Source organism: Lagopus leucura, unplaced genomic scaffold, assembly GCF_019238085.1.
Source record: "Lagopus leucura isolate 7727_CA_CO unplaced genomic scaffold, USGS_WTPT01 Super-Scaffold_73, whole genome shotgun sequence".
Classification (NCBI taxonomy): Eukaryota; Metazoa; Chordata; class Aves; order Galliformes; family Phasianidae; genus Lagopus; species Lagopus leucura.
The window spans coordinates 102,453,304-102,476,670 of NW_024962252.1; the positions used below are offsets into that span (position 1 = coordinate 102,453,304).

The 23,367-nt window shown below is 40.9% G+C and overlaps 2 protein-coding genes across 6 annotated transcripts in view; one reads left to right on the forward strand and one right to left on the reverse strand.

The window, feature by feature from the left end:
• REL (REL proto-oncogene, NF-kB subunit) overlaps nt 1–7,873 on the forward strand; it is a 33,540-nt gene extending 25,667 nt beyond the window's left edge. For all 3 annotated transcript variants that reach the window (XM_042879392.1, XM_042879395.1, XM_042879402.1), the window contains exons 6-10: nt 3,367–3,471; nt 3,772–3,984; nt 4,347–4,415; nt 4,537–4,611; nt 5,228–7,873. In XM_042879392.1, coding sequence (XP_042735326.1) covers nt 3,367–3,471; nt 3,772–3,984; nt 4,347–4,415; nt 4,537–4,611; nt 5,228–6,030 — 1,265 coding nt within the window. In that variant the 3' untranslated portion in view covers nt 6,031–7,873. The remainder of the gene's footprint in view (nt 1–3,366; nt 3,472–3,771; nt 3,985–4,346; nt 4,416–4,536; nt 4,612–5,227) is intronic.
• Nucleotides 7,677–23,367, reverse strand: part of PUS10 (pseudouridine synthase 10) — a 31,316-nt gene continuing 15,625 nt past the window's right edge. For 2 of the 3 annotated variants that reach the window (XM_042879430.1, XM_042879413.1), the window contains 11 exons: nt 22,555–22,600; nt 20,494–20,558; nt 18,827–18,912; nt 17,046–17,171; nt 14,350–14,406; nt 13,363–13,439; nt 13,200–13,255; nt 12,957–13,074; nt 11,646–11,788; nt 10,930–11,029; nt 7,677–9,900 (listed from right to left, as the gene is read on the reverse strand). In XM_042879430.1, the coding sequence (XP_042735364.1) occupies nt 9,862–9,900; nt 10,930–11,029; nt 11,646–11,788; nt 12,957–13,074; nt 13,200–13,255; nt 13,363–13,439; nt 14,350–14,406; nt 17,046–17,171; nt 18,827–18,912; nt 20,494–20,558; nt 22,555–22,600 (913 nt within the window). In that variant the 3' untranslated portion in view covers nt 7,677–9,861. The remainder of the gene's footprint in view (nt 9,901–10,929; nt 11,030–11,645; nt 11,789–12,956; nt 13,075–13,199; nt 13,256–13,362; nt 13,440–14,349; nt 14,407–17,045; nt 17,172–18,826; nt 18,913–20,493; nt 20,559–22,554; nt 22,601–23,367) is intronic. The other variant, XM_042879421.1, reaches the window with a different exon arrangement.

The window sequence follows — 23,367 nt, forward strand, 5'->3', positions numbered from 1 at the left end:
TTGCCTTCACCTGTGCTCCTCTGGCTGACTCATTGCTCACCTCAGGTGATCAATCAGAGGTTCAGGCCGTGACTCAGCAGTTCCCATACGTTAAGCTTTTCATCTATCAGAACCCCCAGGTCCTCCTCTGCAGGGTTGCTCTCAAGGACCGCTCCTCCCAGTCTGTATGGATGCCTGGGATTCCTCCAGACCAAGTGCCAAGCCCTGCACTCTGCTGTGTTGAACCTCATCGGGTTCACCCAGGCCCACCTTTCTAGATTGTTGAGGTCCCTCTGAATGGCATCCATTCCTTCCATTGTGTCGACTGCACTGCTCAGCTTGGTGTCATCAGCAAATTGCTGAGGGTGCACTCGATTCCATCACTGATGTCATTGATAAAGATGTTGAAGAGCACCGGTCTCAAACAGGCCTCTGGGGGACGCCACTCACTACTGGCCTTCACCTGGACACAGAGCCGTTGATCACCACCCTTTGTCTTTTATTTTATGAAAATGTTTAATATGAACTCAAGCATTTTTTGTGTATCTAGAATTACCTAGAAGTTGAAATTGGCTGAGAACACTTGTAGTAATAATTTGGGTTGAGAAAGAGTCGATACACAGGATTTGCAGCTACATCTCAGATGCCATTTAAAAAAATGCCAAATCACAATTAGTCGTCTGTGTTGATTGACGTCATTCTTTGCTAAGCTGCTGAAATGGCAGCTGCACAGAGGGGAAGCTTGGGTTTTAATGTGGGTATATGTGGGCAGATTCTGATTCACTGTAGGTATCTAAAATCCTCCATGTAACATAGCAGCAGTGTAAATAGTGCATAACTGCAACCACGAAATCACAAACGTTATGCTGCTCTTGTCTGAAATGAGCAGAATTTCTTGAAAAAAAAAAACAAATAAAGAAAGCCTTTGTAAATCAGCTCTGTCATAGAATACTGAGTAAACTCAGGTTACCACTTTGGATAAGTGATAAAAATGTACAGTACATTGGGCTTGGGAATCCTGTGTTATTATTTCAAGCTTTTGCAGCCCTATTGAGATCAGAAGCAAAAACATACTTAGAGCTTCTCTGAAAATCATGTTCAGATTTTAAATCCAGTCTTTTCTTTATTCTCTATCACCAGTCTGGGTAGCAGACATGAATAAGAATAATTGGAATATAATGTAGAAGCAGTGATGTCAGCAGAGACTGAAAGTTTACAAAGTCCATTATGATAGGCAGTTTCTGTTTTCAGTTATTTTATAATGTTAGCTGCTTTTGAACAAAAATCTCCCAAGTTGTCTGTCTTACCACCCCCAAAACTCTTGGGAAGAGTCATAGAAAGCAGCTTACTGTTTCTGAGAAGTTGGGAAGAGCATGTTCTCATGCTGTTGTTGAAAATGGTAGTTTGTCTGTGACAAGTTGCATGTACTTGCTGAGGACATGCTGTCGGGGGTTAAGGAACAGGAACTGAGCAGAGCTGAAGAGGTGGGGAGGCGGGCGTGGGAGCAGGGTGGCACAAGTGGCCCTGCAGGCAGCTTCCCTCTGGGCTTCCACCTCCCTCACTGTCCTTCCCAGCCGCTGACGGCAGCGGGGCGTCTGCCAGTGTTGGGGTTTCTTTCCTTTTCCCTTCTAGATTCCACTACAGTAGTTAACAGAAACAAACAAACAAACAAAAACCAGCAACCACAGGTTAGAACCCCTTCCCTAAAGCCTGTTAGAAAGCACAGAGTGCTGTTCAAGATTACCGAAGTGAAACCAAGGTAAAATTAAGCTTCTCCTCGCAATTCTTAATTTACTCTTCCTTTGAAAAACGAACAACTACACTGCCAGTCATATGATCCTGTACTGCTTCTGGTATGGTTTTCTTTCCCCTCCCTTCGAAGTTTCTGATTCATACAGAAATGAAGTGTCGTGTGGTCAGTGAGGCTGTAGCACCCACTTCTGTTGATGAGGATGATGATAATAGTGCAGGCAGCAACTGTGTCCCTGGGCTCTGGCCCAAGGTTACCAGGAGCTCTGTTCTGAACATAGCCTGTATGGTGCTGCAGGTTCCCTACACAGGGCCAAATAATGTCAGGCAAGGATTGACTTAAACTGATCTTCCAAAGTAGATTTTCCATTTTTTAAGTGTGACACCTTGAGTTCTGTGTTTCATCTCTGTGCGTGGAGCAGGGAGCCAGACAGGGCCTACCTTGCAGCATCAGATGAAGGGCATTTAAGTACATCTGGAGTTGGGAGTTTTGATGTAATGAAACTGGAGAACATTGCAGGACAGTGTAGTTTCGTTCTGTTGGGATTAGAGAGCAGGAAATGATTCAGGAAATGAGGAATATGGTCACTTGTGATAGCAGTTACTTTGTATGTTAAATGGACAGGGGGTCTTAAAATGGGTATGTGCTCATATACTTGAAAGCACCAACAGAACATATATGCACAGGAGGTTTACTTGAAGGTCTAGGGAGTTCTTTCACTCTGGCTTTTTTTAATTTTTTTTTAACACTTATGAATCATTATACTGTGACCTTAGCGCCCTTTTAAATAAATTGTGACACCACCCACAAAATGGTGAGGGACCTGTTGTTCCTTCATTCAGTTTTTTGTCTGCATTTACCCTGCAGACTGCTGTTGTTGACCTGAGCCAGACGCAGGAGTTGTACTGGTCAGGGCTTTGGTGTAGCAACCAGGCTGTTCAAGACACAGTGTGCAAACTTTGGTTGTGTTTCATTTATTGCAATCTGCAGTGCTATCAGAGGCTGTGCAGAGGGCAGTGCTCTGCCAGAACTATGCTGTGAGTGTGGGGTTCAACTTCCAGCAGTTTTGAATGTTAGGCTCCTAGGTCTGTTTTCAACTGCCTAGATGGGGTAAGAGAGGAGAGTTTTGATTGCCAGATAAAGCTGTGAATAGAACTACAACTGCACACTTGAGGGGATTTTCTTGACTTGCTAGCCCAGCATTTTCCAGAGAAGTGTGACTGCAACTTGTAACCAGTCACTCAGAAAACTGCTCTGATTCTACAGCTTGAAGAAGGGCAGAAGTGCTGAGCACAACTTTGTCATGTGGGAAAATACTTTGAGACTATTCTAGAACAGTTAGGGAGTGTCACATCCCCACTTAAGGGGAAGGAAGGTGGCCCTTTACAGAGAGTGAGCGGCACAGCTGTGCTGGAATCTCTGAGATAAGTGATCAAGAGCAGTAAGAGCCACGTTTCCTTGCTGTCACTGTATTTGCGTGGAACATCAAGCCCTGCTGGACTGACATTTTTGGTGTGGATTTACGCTCCTCCAGCTGCTGTGTTCCCTTTATGTACATTTAATTACCAGCACCTCCCCTTCAATAGTGACAAAGTTATAGTGATTATTTATGATCAAACTTGTCTGTTTGTTTCCAGGAGCTCCCAACACAGCAGAACTGAGAATTTGTCGTGTGAATAAGAACTGTGGAAGTGTAAAGGGAGGAGATGAAATTTTTCTTCTGTGTGACAAAGTTCAAAAAGGTAACCTTGGCTAGGACTTCCCTTACTCCAAATGGCTAACACTCCACTTTCTAGCTGAGGAACTGAAACTCTCCACTGTACTCCTATGTAAGTGGACTGCTTTTAGCTGAGCAGAATCAATTCCAGGATCAGGAGCTCTAAATACCTCTGAAAAATATTCTGTGCCTTAAAGTCAAACCATTTAATTTGGCTCTGAGTTTGGAGTCTGATTCCTTTCTTTGTTCCCCTTCCCACCTTTGCTGCTGCTGCAAGTTTTCAGTTTTCTTCAGCTTAACAAGGATCTTATTTCTAATGAACTAGATGACATAGAAGTCAGATTTGTCTTGGACAACTGGGAGGCAAAAGGCTCCTTCTCCCAAGCTGATGTTCATCGCCAGGTCGCAATTGTGTTCAGAACACCGCCGTTCCTCAGAGACATCACAGAACCCATCACGGTGAAGATGCAGTTGCGAAGACCTTCAGACCAGGAAGTCAGTGAACCAATGGATTTCAGATATTTACCAGATGAAAAGGGTATGGGTCCCATTAGCTGGCTTCCTTAAAGGTTGTTTTCAGTGCAGAATTCTTGTTGACAATGAACAGTAACCTACTGAGTTTAAAAAAAAAATCTATACTATTATTACAACATAGATTTTGGAGTTTTTTCTAAAATTAACAGTAGCCAATTTGCTCTCTTTTTCAGTGAAAATATCAAGAGTTATGGTTAATAACACTTCTTCATTTTTTTTAGAGTATAGCCATATCTCAAATATTTCTCTTTAAATACATTTTACTACAACAGGGAGCCACTAGTCAAGTTTTAGAAACTTCTTTTCACAAATTATTTCCAAAGGCATTTTAATTAACAGTTTTTCATCCTGCTCCTTTCATTGTAGATCCGTATGGTAACAAAGCAAAAAGGCAGAGATCAACGCTGGCTTGGCAAAAGCTCATACAGGACTGTGGTAAGGAAAATACTCAGCCTCTTTTTTTCTTTTTTTGGTCTGAGTGAACTTAACAGTTACGAAGAATCATTTTGTTTAGAAGCAAACCTTCAAAGTGAATTCATGCTTTCTTCTGTCACAGGATCAGCTGTGACAGAGAGGCCAAAAGCGGCTCCTATCCCCACTGTCAACCCTGAAGGAAAGCTGATTAAGAAAGGTAAATTTCTGCTCGCGTGTCCCAATCCAGCAGCAGATGGAAGCCAGCAGTGTCTGACTGCTGAGGGGAGAGGCTGGCGCTTTCAGGAGGGAGCACTGAAGTTCCCAAGGCAGCAGCAGTACAGTCTCTCACTACTCCTCAGCTGGAACTTTCTCTTTCCCCAGGAGAGCACTATAGTGCTTTCAACATAAAGATTAAATTTAAATGAAATCAAAATTACATTAGAAGCCTATTTAAGGATTACTTGCTTTAGTTGCTACTTAAATGTAGCTTTAGTTAAGTGCTGATTTTCGCTAGGTTCAGACACTTTCTTTCAGACATAAGGCTCAGACATGAGGACTCCCCATCTCTTTGCTTGGAACCTGTAATATTTTCTCAAGGTTTTTCTTCCTGTAAAGTAAGCCTACCATTCTTTATTTAAATGTAAGCTGTTCTCTTAGAAGGGGAACAAGGCAGCTGTCTAGAAGTACAGTGCGCCTGGACAGCATTAAAGCAAGTGCTGGTCCACATGTAATCACATTGAGCTAGCACTGGTTTTGCTTTTTTTTTTTTTAACCATCTGTAACTTAACATAAAAAATGGTATAAGAATTCAGTAATATCTTTCCTTTTCACAGAGCCAAATATGTTCTCACCTACGCTGATGCTGCCTGGGCTAGGAACGCTGGGGAGCTCCAGTCAGATGTACCCTGCGTGCAGCCAGATGCCCACCCAGCCTGCGCAGCTTGGCCCTGGGAAGCAGGACACACTCCCTTCCTGCTGGCAGCAGCTGTACAGCCCGTCCCCTTCAGCCAGCAGCCTGCTCAGCATGCACCCGCACAACAGCTTCACAGCAGAAGTGCCTCAGCCTGGTGCTCAGGGCAGTAGCTCTGTCCCGGCTTTCCACGATAACCCACTGAACTGGCCCGATGAGAAGGATTCCAGTTTTTACAGGAATTTTGGCAGCACAAATGGGATGGGAGCGGCGATGGTGTCAGCTGCAGACATGCAGAGTGCTTCCAGTAGCAGCATTGTCCACGCCGGTCACCAGGCCGGTGCCACTGCTGCGAGCATCATCAACATGGAGACCAGTGACATGAACTGCACCAGTCTCAACTTTGAAAAGTATACTCAGGTGTTAAACGTAAGCAACCACAGGCAGCAGCTCCATCAGGTGCCTGCAACATGCCCACCTGTGGCAGCCCCTGGCAGCACTGCCTTCAGTTCACAACCAAATTTAGCTGATACAGCAGTTTACAACAGCTTTCTAGACCAAGAAGTTTTAAGTGATTCAAGACTATCGACCAACCCTCTCCAGAACCATCAGAACAGCCTCACCCTTACAGATGACCAGTTCTACGACACCGATGGTGTCCACACCGATGAGCTCTATCAGTCTTTCCAGTTAGACACCAACATGCTACAAAGCTATAACCACTGAGCCAGCAGCAGGCTGAGGCAGGCACATAGAGCTTTTCCAAGGAGTAACTCACCCTTCTGCTTTCTCTTTCAGAATGCTACTGTGCAAACCTCATGATACAACTTAAAGTTATACATATATCGATCAGCCCAACTGGTCGACTGGTGCCCATGAAGAAGCATTTGGGGTGCTGTAGCTTCAAAGCTCTTCTTAAACATTTGTATGGTGTTGGAAAAAGGAATTACTAATACTTAAAGCATTGGGAAGAAAAGCTGATATCTTCAGAAGGGTCAGATTTCCAATAATTCACAGGGTTAATACTGTCTAAAAATAAAACATTTTGCTACAGAAATTAAATTAACATTTCAGAAGGACAAACTAGGAAAAAACTGCACGTGGGCACTCTAGTTCAGACTCACCTAACATATTTTATTCATCTTGCTTGAAAGATTTAGGTTTTTTACCCTCTTTCACATAAAATATTTTTCTCCTAAAACAAAATCGTGCATTGATTTTTTATTTTTTTCTTCCATGTTTCACCACATTCCATTTGCTTTCAAGGCAAATTTACTCTAAAGAAATTTAATGACTATGTCATTGTTAGATATGTTTTAAAGACCGGAAGGTTTGAGTTTTTAAATAGTCCAGCTCTGTTGTAAATGCATCACTGCACAGAAGAATGAGCAGAAAGTAAGGACTTCTCTGCACTTCATCCCGAGTGCACTATTTTAAATGACAAATCCCTGTTGCTTTAGGAATGGAGCATGCTGTTATTTCTCCGGAATTTGTTTGGTGTGTGTGTGTGTGTAGCCACGATGCGCATTTTATTTTGAACTACAGAAATGCAGTCAAAGCACCTGCCCGTTCCTTCCTCAGATGGCCCAGCAGTTTCCTGCTATGCAAGTGACTGCTGAAAGGCTCAGGTCTGGCTCCCTACCAGCCCTCATGGGAAGAGGTGAAATGCAGCCCACCCAAACGTGCTGTATGAACAATGCGAGGCCGTTCCAATCAGTGTCAATTAAAACAGCCTTCAGTCCGTGGTATCGAGAACCAGAGCTTCCTCTCTTCTGCTAGCTTCCCAGTCTCCACTCCGAGGCCTGAGGCACGAGATGTCCAGTGGCACCTCACGTAGCTATCTGGCTAGGTAAGGCACTCAGGTCTGTGTTAGGGCTTTGCTATTTTACTACTGATGTACGAAGCATCACAGCAAGAAATATATCAGTGTATTTATTTATACAGCTGGTTATTGTGGCAGATAGGGCTTAAGAACCTAATTTTTACTGTTTGGCTATCTAAAAGTGCACCACGGAAAAAAGCAATAAATAGCACGCTTGGATATGTAGGGAACAGAAACCACAACCACAAGACAAAAAGCCACTTGAGATGTACAGTCACACACCAGATAGGAAGGAACTCCAAAAACCTCCATGGTTTAAGGGAAAGCAGCAATTACTCAGTGCAGTAATTCACTGCGTGCAAAGCCATGAGCTGCTGCAGCTGTAAGGCATTACATCAGTTTCACGGGTCTGACAGAAGGGGCTCTTCCACAGTGTACAAATGAAGTCTGGAAAACTGCTCCCCGTCACCCCATGTACCCAGCTCCACACTTACAGCAGTTTTTCTCACTCCTGCAACACACCTTTCCAGGAGCATGAAAGAGATACAAAGAACGCTTGCAATGTGTCATTTATTCAGTTCTTCCTTTTTAAGTTCTCAATGTTTAAGTTTATTGAATGTAAACATTTTCTTTATAGAATGCTCTTTATAGCACAATTTGTTTTTACAGTATAATTAAATATTTTCAAAATTCTGTTTTCCTTTGTAAACAAGTTGGTTTAGTAATTAAAGAACTGGTTATACTGAGTCCTGAGCTTCTTCAGCCTTCTCAGCCTTGCAACACTACAAGACATGTTAGAGAAGCCACAGAGAGCTGCTGGGATTTGGGTTGCTTGTCCTGGGTCTTCCTAGAATATTTTATGTTACATTCACAACTGCTGCTGGCCACAGTGCAGTAAGGAATCCTCAGCACTTGGCAGTTCTTTGTGGCACAGTAGCATGACTGACGGACAGGGAGGACAGAGGCACTCATGTTCAGCCAAGGCTGTGCTACTGGCACAGCTTCGTGCAGCAGAGGGTTTGCTTTGGGTGAGCAGCTACTTGGAGAAGTACAACAGCTTCATCCAAGTCCTTCTGGTATGAAGAAATATGATAAGGAACACTGGCTCTTAGATTTTTAGCATTTACACGTAATCTGCTAGAAAACATCTACTGTTTCACGTTTACCACAAGAACAAAATTAAATCTTGCTCTTACTACTCTTAGGAAATGTCCTACTGGAGTATTCACAAGTAGGTATTATACATTTGAAAAAAAGATGAAGTGTCTCTGAACTGTAACAGGAACAGAAGTCCCAGTTAGCACCATTTCCCCTTTGGGACACCTCTTCTAATGTCGTTTTGTCCAGCCTACGTGTGTTTCCATTGTATAGAACTTATACACCATTTGTGTCAAGAAATAACACAGTAGCCTGAAGTTTTCTTTTCCTTCTTTCCTGAATAGTTTCTGAAGATATCCATCGTTCACAACAGTTCCATTCTGGGCAAAGATTTATGTATGAGACAACTACTCCTAGGATCAGTTCTCATAACAGATCTATGACTGAAATTGAGAGAATCTTGCTGTCTGAATCATGGCTCATTTTTGCATTTAAAACATGGGACCTTCTGAACAACTCCTATGCTTTGTTATGTCACTGTGGACTAGGAAAACAAACGAGGAAAGTTTTGACAGCCCATGACAGAGTATGTAAAATTCAGTCTAATTTTTCAAGATGAGTTTTTACATGGGCCTTTTGAGCCTTCACCTGCAGTTACCACCTAGCTGTTCTGTGAGGTCCTGGCACCACTGACTTCACGGTAACATCTCCGTAATCTTTCACTGCCCCCACTGTTTTCCCTGAAAAATAATCACCCTTTATTTCTGAAATGTTCATTAATGAAGAGCCCTTAAAGTCCAAACCTTAATTTCCTGAGTTTATTGGTATCCCTATTTTTCACTAGGATTCCACCACGCACTTTTGCCAGGAATCCCCAGCCTGACAGTGACTCAAGGAAATCCTATGCTTGGAGAGGCCTGTAATTCAGCTAAAGAGCTGCTGAGGAGGCAAACACCTCAAATGGGAGTTTCTACAAAACATCACTGGTGTTTTTAAATGAGAGACACTTGATTTTAAGTGCAAAGTTCTTATCTGGAAACTCTTCTTGCTTTGAAAAGTGCTGTGGGAAGCACATCTGCCCATCTCTGAAACCAACGCTGATCAAAAAGCAGCTGGCACAGGGCAGAACACCTCCTTCAGGCACTGTCCTGCGGGCTTGGTTAACAGCCCTGCACGAGTAGTGCTCAGAAAGTGTTAGAGCTGCATTTCAGGTGATTCAGTGCTGTTCGCACCCAGATCAGAAAGCTGCAGCATTAAATATAAAAGCAATAATAATAATTTAAAAATCTAGCTGTATTGGTTAACTTTTTTTAATTAAACATTTCAAACAGTACTGCATTAAGCACATTTGTTGTACCTACTCAGCACACCATTTGTTTTTCTTTGCAGATTTTTAAAAGATTTGTTATCAATACATTAGCTTGCCAAAATCGCTGTACGCAGAGAACATTTTAAAAAAGCTAGATAATGAATGACCACCACCTGAGTGAGTTGATCAAAGGAGCAGTGTCCTTTGGCAGATCAACATGATCCAAATGTTCAACAAAAATACTTTGTAACCAAGTTGTAGTACTGTACAGCCTTCAGTAAACTGCTGCTGACCGGGGAGCTGCTGTGTGACATCCCAACTCGTGAAGCTAATTCTCCAGGGCTGGAGGCCAGTCAATGTCCACAGACTAGAAGAGCAGGAAAAGAAGATAAGGATGAGCAGATTCGGCAAGTCTCTTCCTATTGATAGAATACCATCTTTGTGCTTGTCAGCTACAGGTTAATGCTGGAAAGCAACAGTAAATAGACATGATGTGACAAGGAGGAGAAAGTGGCAGGAAACAGCCACCTACTTCCAGTGGCCTCACGAGTGTCTGTAGAGCATTTTCTGGGAGCAAGGCTTTTTTTACAAAGCAGAATTGCAACTACTTGTACTACAGCTGCCCAGCATGTTGGGCGGCATTGCTGAGTGTGCAAAGCTGCTAATTCAAAGTGTGAGCCGTGTGAGAGCAATGCTTATCAGCCTTGGCCAAGTTAGGCACTCCTGCTTTCAGAGCTAACTGAAGTGTCCTCTGCAAGCTCTCTTTCTGTATTATCCTACCAAAGATACACAAAAATCTGCAAGTCTGTTCTGCAAGAAGTAACATTTAGACAGTATTCTGGAAATATATTAAAACAAGCGTGTTGATAACTGGCTACCAGAAGTGAAAACTTATGTTTTAAATTGACCTTGCCAAACCACCAGGTTCAATATTAAATTCAAATCACAACATACATTCTTTTAATCAAAATAAATGTTGTAGTTACAGGTTATTATCTACCCAATCTGACTCTGCTAAGTGAACGCTTATATTTAGTTTGAACCAGTGGTAAAAGAGGAAGTCAACTCTTTCCTATTTTTCATCCAACTCCTTTTTCAAAAGAAATGATGTAAACATAATACGAAAAGAAAAGGTTCTGTTCCAATGGATACTAATAATAAGTGTCATGAATTCAAGGTACATCCTCTCATCCTTCCCCTTTCTCAGCAGAGGAAATCCCACATGACAAAAGCACATGGCAGCACAGTACAAACCACAGTCTTTGCATAAATGTCAAATTTTCTATTAACTGTGGTAAGAAATGTTGATTTAGTTAGACTAAATTCACTGAAAGAGCCTCACAAATGCAATTACATCACTGATTTCCAGGAAAGTGAAAAAGAATGAACAACTCACTTCTACGTCCAACTCCAGAATGTCCGTGGTTCTGTTCAGCAGGGAGCCAATATTTGGCTTTGTTCTTCCAAAGTCTCCATGCACAAATTCTTTAACGTAGCTAATAACAGCGGTTAAGGAAAGGTCTGTTTCACCACAAAGAACTCAAAAAAAAAAAAAAAAAAGAAAAAGAAAGAAAAAAAAAGAGAGGGAAGAAGAGAGGAGGGGAGAATGGACATCCGCTAAGCCCACGCCCGCCTTAAAAGACTGCTCATTCTTGGCTTTTGACTCCACTGCCAAAAATTGTATTATCAGTCTCTATTTTATGTTCTGTTCCAAAGTGCGTGGCAACTACGGCTAAGCTTCTGAGTATAATCAATCCACAATATGCATTACAGGGCATTAAGTACTGTGGAAAAGTTATTTTCTAAGGTAAAAATTTCCCACTTGAATTAAAAGGGGCTTAAGTGTACCTTTAACCAATACATTTATATAGATATCACACACTTTAGAGCTATCAGAGTAGTCATAAAAAAAACAAAACAAAAAAACCAACAAAAAAACCCACCCCACAACTGAATGTGAAATTCTGACATAAAAACAAACATCAGCAACATGAGACTGCTGAAGAGCAGATTTAGAAACATTGCAAAGGTAAAAGCAAGAAACTTCCCACTGCTTACAGTACCCTAATCAACAACCAACATTGATGTGTTGAGTAACAGCACTGAAGATACGTTCCTGCTTGTGTTTTCAGATGCAGGCGAAAGTGATGCTCATCTATGTACTCAGACTTCATGGTGTGAATGATTCGACATCTTAAAGCCAGAGGCCTTCTATGAAGAACCCGGAGTGGTGTCTTCTGGTCAAGTTTTAATTCCTATTACAAGAGGTAAGAAAATAACTGAGGAAGGAAGCATGCAACATCCTGCACAGACTGAGGTAAAGGCACATGGAGCATTAGGCAATCACATCTCTTCTTACTCTGTGTTGAGAAATCTCCTCATGGAAGGACTAATTATTTATTTATTCATTTATTCATTTATGTTTACCAAAGGAAAAAAGAACAGCCATCTCAAAAGCTATATGAGAAGGTCTCATATAAAGACAGTGTAATGGAATCACAAATACAGAATAATCTTGCAATCTCAATGGTCATTTGTTGGAATAACTCCAGGATTTAAAGTCACACTGAGAGCCTCAGGCGATCTAAAATAAAATAAAAATCCCCCACACAAAATGCATTATCTAAAGCACAGCTTTAGAAACAACAGAGAGTGCTAGAAGAAACAAACTGAAATACGATCTCACAATAGACTTTTTAAAAGCTCATTCCCTATTCTCATCCGCTTCCCCAGATGAGATGCACTTTGAAAAGTAACCTTTCAGGAAGTGGGTAGGCGTGCTTAAAAAAAACAATGAACCACCACCAGAAACAGCTCACAACAGTTGTTATCCTGAACTGTAGTGTTTTTAGCCCACAGCTGAGAATCATTTCATGGCCAAAGCCTGTAGGCAACAGTGCAATGCTACAAAAACTGATGACATTCCTTCACCAGCATCGCCTCTCTGACCTACATTTGGAGGAAGTTCTTATTGGCAAAGCCCACCTGTCACACTGAGCACTTGGTTAGGTCTTTTTGCACTAGTTTCCATAGACCTTACAAACTCCTAACTGCTGCAGCTGTGAAAGAACAGCTTTAGAACATGCAGAACAAGACCACCACCATTCCTTTTACTTAACACACAATTTGAGAGAAAGACAGGAGTGCCAGAATTCCCCCTCTTCCATTATTTTTTACTAACTGGTCTACTGAAAGGCCAACATTATACGGTAATTTGTCTTGGCTAACAAACAACTGTAGCGCTGACATGGCAATGATGAAATGAGTGAGAAGGGGGAAGTGAAAAGAGGTACAAAAGTCCTAGAATCTTGATCAAAAACAAGCAACAGAGAAAGAAATACATCCATGAGTGCATTCATATAAACTCTCCTCTAAGATACCAGGAAAGGCACTACATAAATTACCAAAAAGAGCTACACGTACCTTGATATTATCTAGAAATGCAATATGTTCTTTCTGTATTGTTTTGTCTGTCCATATTAAGGCGCTATAGGTCTTTGTTTTTTCCTCTTCACCTTCCTTCATACGACCAATTGCCTCTCTAAACAAAAGAAATGAATTGCTCACATACCATACAAATAATCTTATAATGATGTGAGCAAGAATGCTTGCAAAACTCCCAAAGCATCACACTACAATCCCTTGCCAGTGATGATAAATACTGACCTGGTGACAAGTTGTAAATCTCGGACCTGTATTTTGTCTGAAGAGTTATTAATCGTCTGTGAGATTTAAAAAAAAAAAAAAAAAAAAAGAATCAGTTAGGAAAACTGCTCAGCTAGAGAAGAAATACATACTCTATGAATTCCACAAGGTGCAAATTATTTACCTGCTGAAGTCCCTTCATTTCCTCAGCAGTAAAATGTATTCTATGAGGATTCACAAGCTCAATTGCAAAAGGCCTTCCTGGAAACATGCACAATCATAAAATATAAAAACATATTGTTCTAAATTAATGTTTGAATTTATGCAGTAAGGTCAGAAGGTGTGAAAATTGTCTGCTGTTATGCAAAGAGGGATAAGAACTTGTGGGTTTAGGGATGTAGCATCAGATGGAAGGAAAGAAACTAAGGGACTTTTTTGGCTATTAAACCATAGTATCAGCAATAAGTGCAAATTACTACTTCCCAGAAGGCATCTTGTAGAAGTCTGTGCTAATTAAAAAATAAAATAAGAAAAAAAGTTAATTAGCTTATTTTCTGTCACCTATAGCAATGCCCAGGCACAAGATGATGTTAAATCCCACTCCCTCAGCTAAACATCTGTTGCAAGAGCTGCACTTTCTATGCTCAGGGCCAGGGATGATCCCCACTATAAGCAGTGCCAAGAACTGCACTACAAATCAGTCAGCAACTAGAACACATCATTGTTAGTCTTCACTTTTTCTTCTCTCCTCTGGATTGTAGATTCAGCATATTTTCCAATACCAACCTTTAGAAAAGCAGCCAAGTTCAAAAAAACAGAGTCTTCCCCAGTGACAGTGAAGCAAAGTACAGGGGCTCAACAGAAAACAAGACAGGAATCTGACACAAAAGATATAAAAATAGGAAGCAAATAAAATACTTCTAACCAGTTGTGCTTTTCCATGCATCTGTGTAGCCAGGACAGTGAAAAAGGTCTACTTTTTCAGTTCTTTTTGTGAAACGGTTCAGTCATTAGGAACAAATACATAAACATCACCAAAATGTATCCAAGATAAAATTTCAAAGTATGTCTAGTCAACTTAAGCACTTAGCCTTCAGCAAGGTCTATTAAGTTAATTCAGTTAACCATTTTGTTTGTTTGCGTGCTCTGCTGAGGATGTTTCTAGCCTTACCATTGCCTAGTGTTCTCACATCCACGTCTTCTCTTCCAGAGGAAGAAAAATTAAAGCCTATAACAGATTTGAACAAGAAGTTTTACATTTTAATACCCACCACAGCTTTGAAAAGGTGAGATATTCTAAACTACTTTAAAATATACTAGAAATAGTTACGTTAATAAAATGAAGCCTGCACTGTATTAGAACAAATCAGGGAACAGTTACTGTTTATTTCTTCAGGTTCACAAATTTCTTGAAGAACTCCTAATTCTTTGGCCTGAATGTGACAAACCTGAATCCGCCCAACAAAGCAGGACCATCCTAAAGGAGTTCCACTTACTAATTTTGTCTGTGTCTAACCCAGATACTTCAACTCTATGAATAAAATCAAACTAAGCTGTCTTCATCCAAAACACAACTTTTTATCCTAAATACACCCATGGGTTTCAGAGAAATTTCTGCTAGTCATATGCACCTGGACAGAAGAAAACTCAGACAGAAAGATAACCTCTGTGTATTTCTTTCCCGTATTCAATCTATGAATTGCTGCATATTTAGTTTCCTTTGTCAAATCCCTTCTACCTTTAAGCTCTGCCTGAAGGAGTGAAGGGGAACACCAAACTCTGAACTAGAAAGTAGCTTCGCAGCTCTGCTCCAAAGGGTCTTTGAAAACCAGTTTCACTTTTCTCCCCCACACGGAACACACAAGAGCACATGAAGATCTCCTATTTTTTGTTATCCCTCACTTCTCCAATCACGCTTTGGCAATAAAACAACAGTGAGAAAATTCTCCCATGCTCTTGGTTACGTCTGTAACACTAGCAGAATTTTCTGAGTTGGGACTTTCTTGTACAAAACATGTTCCAGACCCTTAATTATGGATGGGATGCCATCCAGAGAGAGCCAGACAGGCGTGAGCAGTAGGCCCAAGTGAACCTCATGAGGTTCAGAAAAGCCAAGGGGAAGGTCTATAGCACCTGGGTCAAGGCAAATCTCGCTATTAATACAAGCTGGGAGATGAAAGGTTTAAGCACAGCCCTGTCAAAAAGGACTTGGGAGTACTTGTGGATGAGAAGCTTGACATGAGCCAGCAGGGTGCTCTCAAAGCCCAGAAAGCCAACTGTATCCTGGGCTGCAACCAAAGCAGCGTGGCCAACAGGGCAAGAGAGCAGATCCTGCCCTTCAGCTCTGTGTTGTGAAACCTCACCTGGAGTACTGTGACCAGATGTGGAATCCTCAGTACAGGAGAGATGTGGACCTATTGGAGCACCTCCAGGGCAGAGCCATCCAAAGGATGGAGTACCTCCACTATAAGGACAGGCTAAGAGCTAGGGCTGTTCAGCCTGGAGAAGAGAAGGCTCCAACAAGACCTCAGAGCAGCCTTTCAGTATCTAAATGGAGGCTTTAAGAAGGAAGGGGACAGATTCTTTATGGGTCTGTTGTGATCGGACAAGGGGAAATGCTTTCAAATTTAAAGATGGGAGATTTAGGTTAGATATAAGGAATAAGTCTTTTACAGTGAGGGTGGTGAGACACTGGCTCAGGTTGCCCAGAGATGCGGCGGAAGCTCCCTCCCTGGAGACATTCAAGTCAGGCTGGATGGGACTCTGAGCAACCTGATCTCGCTGTGGACGTCCTTGTTCACTGCAACGGAGTTGGACAAGATAACCTTTAAAGATCCCTTCCCACTCTCTCTAAGGATTCTATTATTTTATTTTCCAACTCCTTCATCAAAACAGAAAGCACGGCTGTGTGTTCTCCACTGTTCAGAGCCCTGCGTTTAGCCAATGCATCACAAGGCATACAGCTGTTTGCCATCACTTCAGTCAGCACTGCACAGCACTGCACTCCTGAGCCTTGCTTTCAGTCAACACACGGTTAATACTGCGCTGACGGTTTGGCTGCTGCTGAGCCATGTGTGGGCCACTCTGGGGGGAAGAGCCATTGCCTTTACAGTGTGGTGGTGATGGTGGGGGGCTGCACTGTGAGCCACGTTGGGCTGCATGCGGCCTGCAGGCTGTGGGTTGGATATGCCTGTCCTGTATGGTTATAATGCTTCTCAACATTATTTACATATATTTCTCGTATTCACCTGTCATAATTCTGCACGCTGAAATCAGTTCTTATATTGAAGAAAAAGTTTGAGGATTTTTCCAGTATTCAAGCTAACATACCAACCTAAGCAAGGAAGAAAAGGAGGGGAAAGTAGTTCTAAACCAATATGTAATGTAGTTTGTCCTTCGCATCTCTATGTCTGTAATTTCAAGCGTAGTATACAACAAATGATTATTTCATCTGGATAATCCCTGGATAAGCATTTAGAACTCTACACACTGCAGAAAATAAAATTAATCAAGGTAAGAAACATGAAATGGCTGAAAACTAAGCAAGTATTATGGAATGCCGATGGCAAAAACTATCAGCATTAGGAGGCATTTAATGAATTACCAACTGTTGTGGAGTATGGCTAGGCAAAAATACTACTGCATAAAACCATGCTTACATCAGCTCAGCTGAGGAGATATTTCACAATGATAAAAAATACTGTATAAACCAAAGTTATATGTCTTCTCACAGAGCACAACTGTGTAGACGCTTTGACTTAGATGGGTAAAAGAGGAAAAAAGAAACAAAACATTTTCTGTTACACTGCTGTATTAACTGAGTAGCAATTAAAAATATGTACAGCAAAAGATCTCCTGGATACTTACTATCTGCTTTAAATTCTGCCATTAGATGCTCTGAAATCAGTTCTTCCACTGAAGATTCCAGCTTCCGCTCTCCATCAATAATCCAGGGAGTTTGAGGTAAATTCCTTGAATATTTGTTGTACCTTCCTGTAAACAGCAAGTGTGGTACCTATAATTGTTCTGAAGCAATGGATGAAAGCTTCAGCCTTCCATATCATAACTCATTTAACTTTCATAGGAGCCTCATGAAAATAAACATACTTATACTTGCTCATACTTGTTCTACACCAAATTCATGCTCCTGGACCTACAAGAGTTTCAGTATCCAAGATAGCCAGCTTGAAAGGAGACTTGGAGAGCCTACTGTTGTAATCAAACCTTCAGGTAAAACCACACAAACAAAACTGCATGAAGCCTGACACAACTTGGAATGAAAAAGAAGAGGCCCATGTACCCAGGCTGAGTAAACTAAGTTGAGGAATTATTTGTGGAACCAGAACATGGCATCAAGCCAGTCTCCCCTACACCAAACTTCTGCTATATTTATGCCTGCCCACCAACGTACATCTCCTAAGTAAAGAAGTTCTCATACACCCTTGTATCAAGTAGTTCAGGCTTCAATCCCAAGTTCTGCCACTGCACGAATGTTTAACAAAAGAAACCCGAATCAAAATGCTTTGGCTTATCACAAGGAAAATCATGCTCGCACAATCTCTCAAGAATAAACTATTGCATATTTTAGAAACTCTGAGAAGTTGCTATGTAACGAGATTGCCATCCTCTGATCAATTTGTCAAACCTCATATTGTGTCACGCTATTACGCAGCCTCCCATGACCCAAGGACTACCTCAACCAAGAACCAGTCTGACACAGGTGAACAAGAGCTCTCCTACTGATAGGTTTTACAACAAGTGAAAATGTTCGCAAAATAGGGAGCTTACTCATAAAGAACAATGAGTAACCTACGCTACCAAGTAACTGAAACCTTGCATTTATTGAATTTAAAAAGGCTTTCAAAGTAGCTGTGCATATTGTACCTGTATCTCTGTCACCTTTTTTTTTTTTTTTTTTTTTTTTTAAACTTTCAGTATCATATTTTCCTATATCTAGCCACGTTTTCTTCCTGCATTTTGATCTGCCAAAAAAAACACATAAAAAGATGGGGAAATTGACTAATATTGTTTCACTGGGGCAGATCATGAAAGTACTATGAATAACCATTGAGAAGTCAGCATCATACTGCTTAATTCTCTTTTCATAAAACAGAAATAGGAAAATAATACTTTTTTCTTTTTCTTTCAACTCCCCGTTCTGTAATTTTAGCTTTTGATTTGAACAAGAGGGAGCTAAAAGCAAAACTAGTGTTTCTCAGTTTGACAGCTTCTCTTGAATACCTAAATATATATCTTTTTATTATTAAACAATAAAAAATGAGTCCCGTGGAGAAGGGATCAGTAAGCACCAGCAATAAGGTCAAGGGGGCAGTAAAAACTAAAACTGTGATAAAAATTAAGATCCTGATTAAACTTCTGTAAAGGCAAACAAACTGCACTGCATTGAAGAAATTCTTCTGGATTTAATTCTTCATAAACTAAAGACAACATACAGTCATACGAGAACATTCATCTCAATCTATAAACTGTGAATCACAGAAACAAAATTAAATCACCATGCAACAAAGTAAGCTGAAATAAAGCAGCGTGTTTGGAAAATGCTAAAAAGCACTGCGTATCTCCAGTCTGTGAAAATGTACATTTATGGTTAAGAGAACACAGCAGCAGAAATAAACAGATCACTTTACCAGCCACAAAAACTGCACCATTATTGCACTGAATTTCCAGAGCAACACAGAGGTTCTTCGGTGAACTTGGGGGACATGGAAAATGCCTGTATAAGAAAAGATGAGAAAAAACTAGGAATATCAAGATGTAACAGAGTATCACCATAGCAACAATGAAAGACAATGGCTTCAGTTAGAAAAACACACACCCACAATATAAATATAAAATATTCACTTTAACAACTAGAACACAAAGAAATGAATAAACACTAAGAAAATCAAGAAAAGTGTACTGCAAAATATACTTCTGTTAGTCTATCATCCATCATTATGAATGTGTAACACTCCAAAGTGTGCTAATAAGAGATACCATGTTACAGATATAGAAATAATGAAACCAAACACTGAGTGAAAACCAGCTTCACTATCCATCACTAAATCTTTGCTGGGAATCCAGACAAAGAGCTGCAAAGATTTAGTGCAATTAAACATAGTGCACTAGTGAGAAAAAGTCTGCTTATATCTTCCCCCTGACAGTGATCTTTTTTTCTACCACTTTACAGTGCTTGGTGTTTTCTTAAAACTCAACTCCTAATATTTGGAAATACGGGGGAAAAAATTCATGTAAAGAGGAGTTTGCCTTACAAATTCTAAGGTTCAAAATTCGTATGAAAGTTGCATGATTTCTAAATCTCTCCTGTGGTTTTGAGGATGTACATGAAGACTTTTTAATGTACGTGATTGGCAATGCTACAATAATACAATAAACCTCATCTGGAGTACTGCGTCCAGTTCTGGGCTCCCCAGCACAAAAAAGACAGGGATCTCTTGGAAAGAGTCCAGCGGAGGGCCACAAAGATGGTGAAGGGCCTGGAGCATCTCCCCTATGAGGAAAGGCTGAGTGAACTGGTCTGTTCAGCCTTGAGAAAAGGAGACTGAGAGGGGACCTGATCCAGGTCTATAAATATCTAAGGTGTGGGGGGCAGAATGGTGAGGCCGGACTCTTTTCAGTGGTGAGTGGAGACAGGACAAGGGGAAATGGCCAGAAACTGGAGCATAGGAAGTTCTGCACAAACATGCGCAAGAACTTCTTTACAGTGAGGTGACGGAGCACTGGAACAGGCTGCCCAGGGGGGTGGTGGAGTCTCCTTCTCTGGAGATGTTCAAGACCTGCCTGGATGCCTACCTGTGCTACCTGGTGTAGGGAACCTGCTTTGGCAGGGGGGTTGGACTCGATGATCTCTGGAGGTCCCTTCCAACCCCTACAATTCTGTGATTCTGTGATTCTGTGAAATTGTTTTCACTTCTGACCATTATAAATCCTGTGCCAGCCCAGAGACCTGCAGTGACATGCTGCTGGGACTGCAGAGCAGGACTGCAGCTCTCTTACCTGCAGTTTCTCCTCTGCAGTGCTCCTGGCATAATAAACCAATGAAGCACTTTTCCTAATAGGAAAAAGACCATTATTTGCATCATGTCTAATTTTCCATTCTAACATTACTCTTTAAATTAAAAAAATAGAATTGTACCTTAGCATCAGAAGCCTAAAATGCAACATGTTTTAACTAACAAACTAGCAGAATTAAAACTGCTTTTTTTTTTTTTTAGATTCCTTTCTACTACTGACCTGCCCATCCTAATTCTTTACAAAAAAACAATATTAATAAATAGTTTCAGTGTATACTTACTTGAGAAAATCTTCTTCTTTTATCTTCTCTAGGGCTTTTATAACTGCCATTCTAGTGAAAACAGACTGCACAGCGAAATAAAAAAAAGTCAGGAAGATAAGCTAAAAAAGAAAGAAAATCTTGAAACATATACACCACGCACTTCTCACAATACAGTTTTTTCACTTACGTTCTGTGTTTTCTTATACCTACTACCAGTTCAGCAGGATATGATTTTAACTCCTCTTTTGTTCTTATATCTTCTCTGAAGCTTATCATTTCAACTCGTGCCCATTGTCTCTCATCTTTCTAAAAGCAGTGCAGTGAAAAGCCTAGTTCCCTCAACATCTCTGTAGTACTAGGGGCGCTTCTGTCGAGCTCTCTCAAATGCCTTCTTCAGGCTGAACAAGACCAAGTTCCTCAGCCTCTCCTCACAGGGCAGGTATTCCAACTCCATCTTTCTAGGTCCTCTGCTGGATTCCCAATTTAATGATGTCTTTTTTCCACTGAGGGCCTAAACCTGGATGTGATCTCCATACAGCTGAGGAATATAATATTGTCTCTCAGTCTACATGATACATTTCCATTATTAAAGGCCAGGATGCTGCTGGCCTCCACTGCTGCCAGAGATCAGTGCTCTTTCTCAGCTTGCTGTCCGCCTGCCACAACTCCCAGGGCGTCTTTAAAAAAACTGCTTCCAAGCCTGGCAGTCCTCAGACCACGTTACTGCCAGACATTATTCCTTCTCAGGTGTCCAACTATTGTGTATTCATTGCAGCCAAATTTCATATGGTTCCCATCCACCCATTCCTTCAGCCTTCCTAGATCACTCTGCATGGCAGCTCTGCCCTCAAAGCGTACCTACTGGCCCTTACAATTTGTTGTCATCAGCACGCTTGTTGAGAATGGTCTCCACACACTCCTCCAGGCTTCTGACGAAGATGCAACATAGCAGGGATCCCAGGACAGATTCATAGGAATATGAGATGGAAAACCCTTAAACTAGCAATAGGCTTCAGACATTTTTACTCAGAATCCAGCTTTTACTCCACTTCTGATTAACACAGCCCTTGATACTAACTTCAAGCACAGCTTCTCTTTAAGGAAGAGCCTCTGATTCAGAAACTGTATTTCTTCCTTTACATTTTGTTACATCTTGTTGCCTGCGTGGTTTCAACAGGCCCTGCTGGTTTAGCTTTTTACAGGGGATTTCCCCACTTTCACATGAAAGCAGTGCAGCAACAAGCAGGTTATCACTGTACAAAGCTTCTAAAAAATACATATATATATATATATTTGTATTTATTCATGCAGTGGAGTACAGTAGACAAAATTCAAGGGTCATATCAAATGTTGCTAAGACCGTTCATGAGAAAGAACAACAGGTCTCCTACAGACAGAAATTACTTTTCTCCCTCTGAGAACACCTACTATCCTGGTCACACCAGTTTATCTCCAACTGTTTTTTATTCTTAAACACCCTCTTTTCTCATAATGATTACGTGTGTGTTCAGGGTCTGCAGCAAGTGGCAAGGTCTCTTTTCTTTTTTCCCCACTCCAGAAGCGGACAGGATAAAATCATCCTGGAGGTATTGTGCCTTTCATTTGGATCACAGGACATGAAATCTGTAACATCTGTATGAATGATGTTACATGAATCTGTCACATCATTCCCCTTCAGCTGCAGAGTCTCCTTTTCAGAGTGCAACTTATCTGAATTGTTTCATTCACAGAGAAATTGGAGATCATGTTTTATGTGTTACTTTTAATGCAAGACACTCAAATTCTTCCTCTTAAAGGCTGTATTTATAGAGAACGTTCCTTAAAGTATTCGTTTGGACAATCTGGAAAACAAATGAGCTAAAGAAAAGCACTGAGTTCATCATTTTCCTAAGCAGAGAAATGTTTAGTGAGTAAAATGAGATGACTATTTTCAGATCAGTAAAAATTCTGAGAGACCTCTGATGCAGGAAAAACAGACATTAAACAGTGATGAAAAATAGACATGGAAGTTTTTTGTTGTAGCTTTTAGTGTGAGAATCTGAATGTCAAAAAGGAAATACAGCAGTGATGAGATCCTACCTGTTTGTTCTTTGCTGGCTTGAAACAATCTGGACAGACTGTGGCTCTAAATACAGAAATGAAAATTAGCTGATAATCTTACAGAAAATGCAAAAAACAAACGAAACAAAAAACAGAGACAGTCATACTTAGAAGCATAACACTTAATGGCCTTTTTACCAATATATCCAACACCTCACTTCCACAGCTTAGCTGTGCAGATTTCTAAATCAATTTTATACTAAACCACAAATGGGGGAAACTGCGCATTGCTTGATCTAGAGATAAATCATAAAGCATTGTAAGCCTTTTCTGCTCTGACTGAACCAAATGCATTTCACTTTTGAAATAGAATGGAAAAGCACCTAAGTTTATCTTCAGTCCTTTGCAGTCCTTCTCAGTAAAGGTTACAATTAATGTTCCGCACAAGGTATGCTGACATCTTGAAACGCACACTGTAAATTAGGCATTTCAAAATTAGAGACTCAAGTTGGTGCTTCTGGATAGGAAAATTCAACTTACTATGGAAAAAAAAAAATCCCTTGCTGTTTGGTACCATTTGTGCTTTGCTGCTTCAAAAGGAATTTCTTGGCTGTTTCACAAAGGTGAAAGCCAACTCAGTTAAACTTTTTTTCCTGAGTACTGTAGAGGAAGTTGCTGCACCTATTAGTGGATTTCTATGCATACAGTTAGAGATGATTTCTAGCCTGCAACACAGTTTATCAATTCTATAGACTATAGCAGACTGTAAAGACGTAGGTCTGTCCTCTTGCAGTTTCTATACAAACAACTTCCTGGGCAGTTTGGGACACAAATCCCTTCTTCCAGAATTTA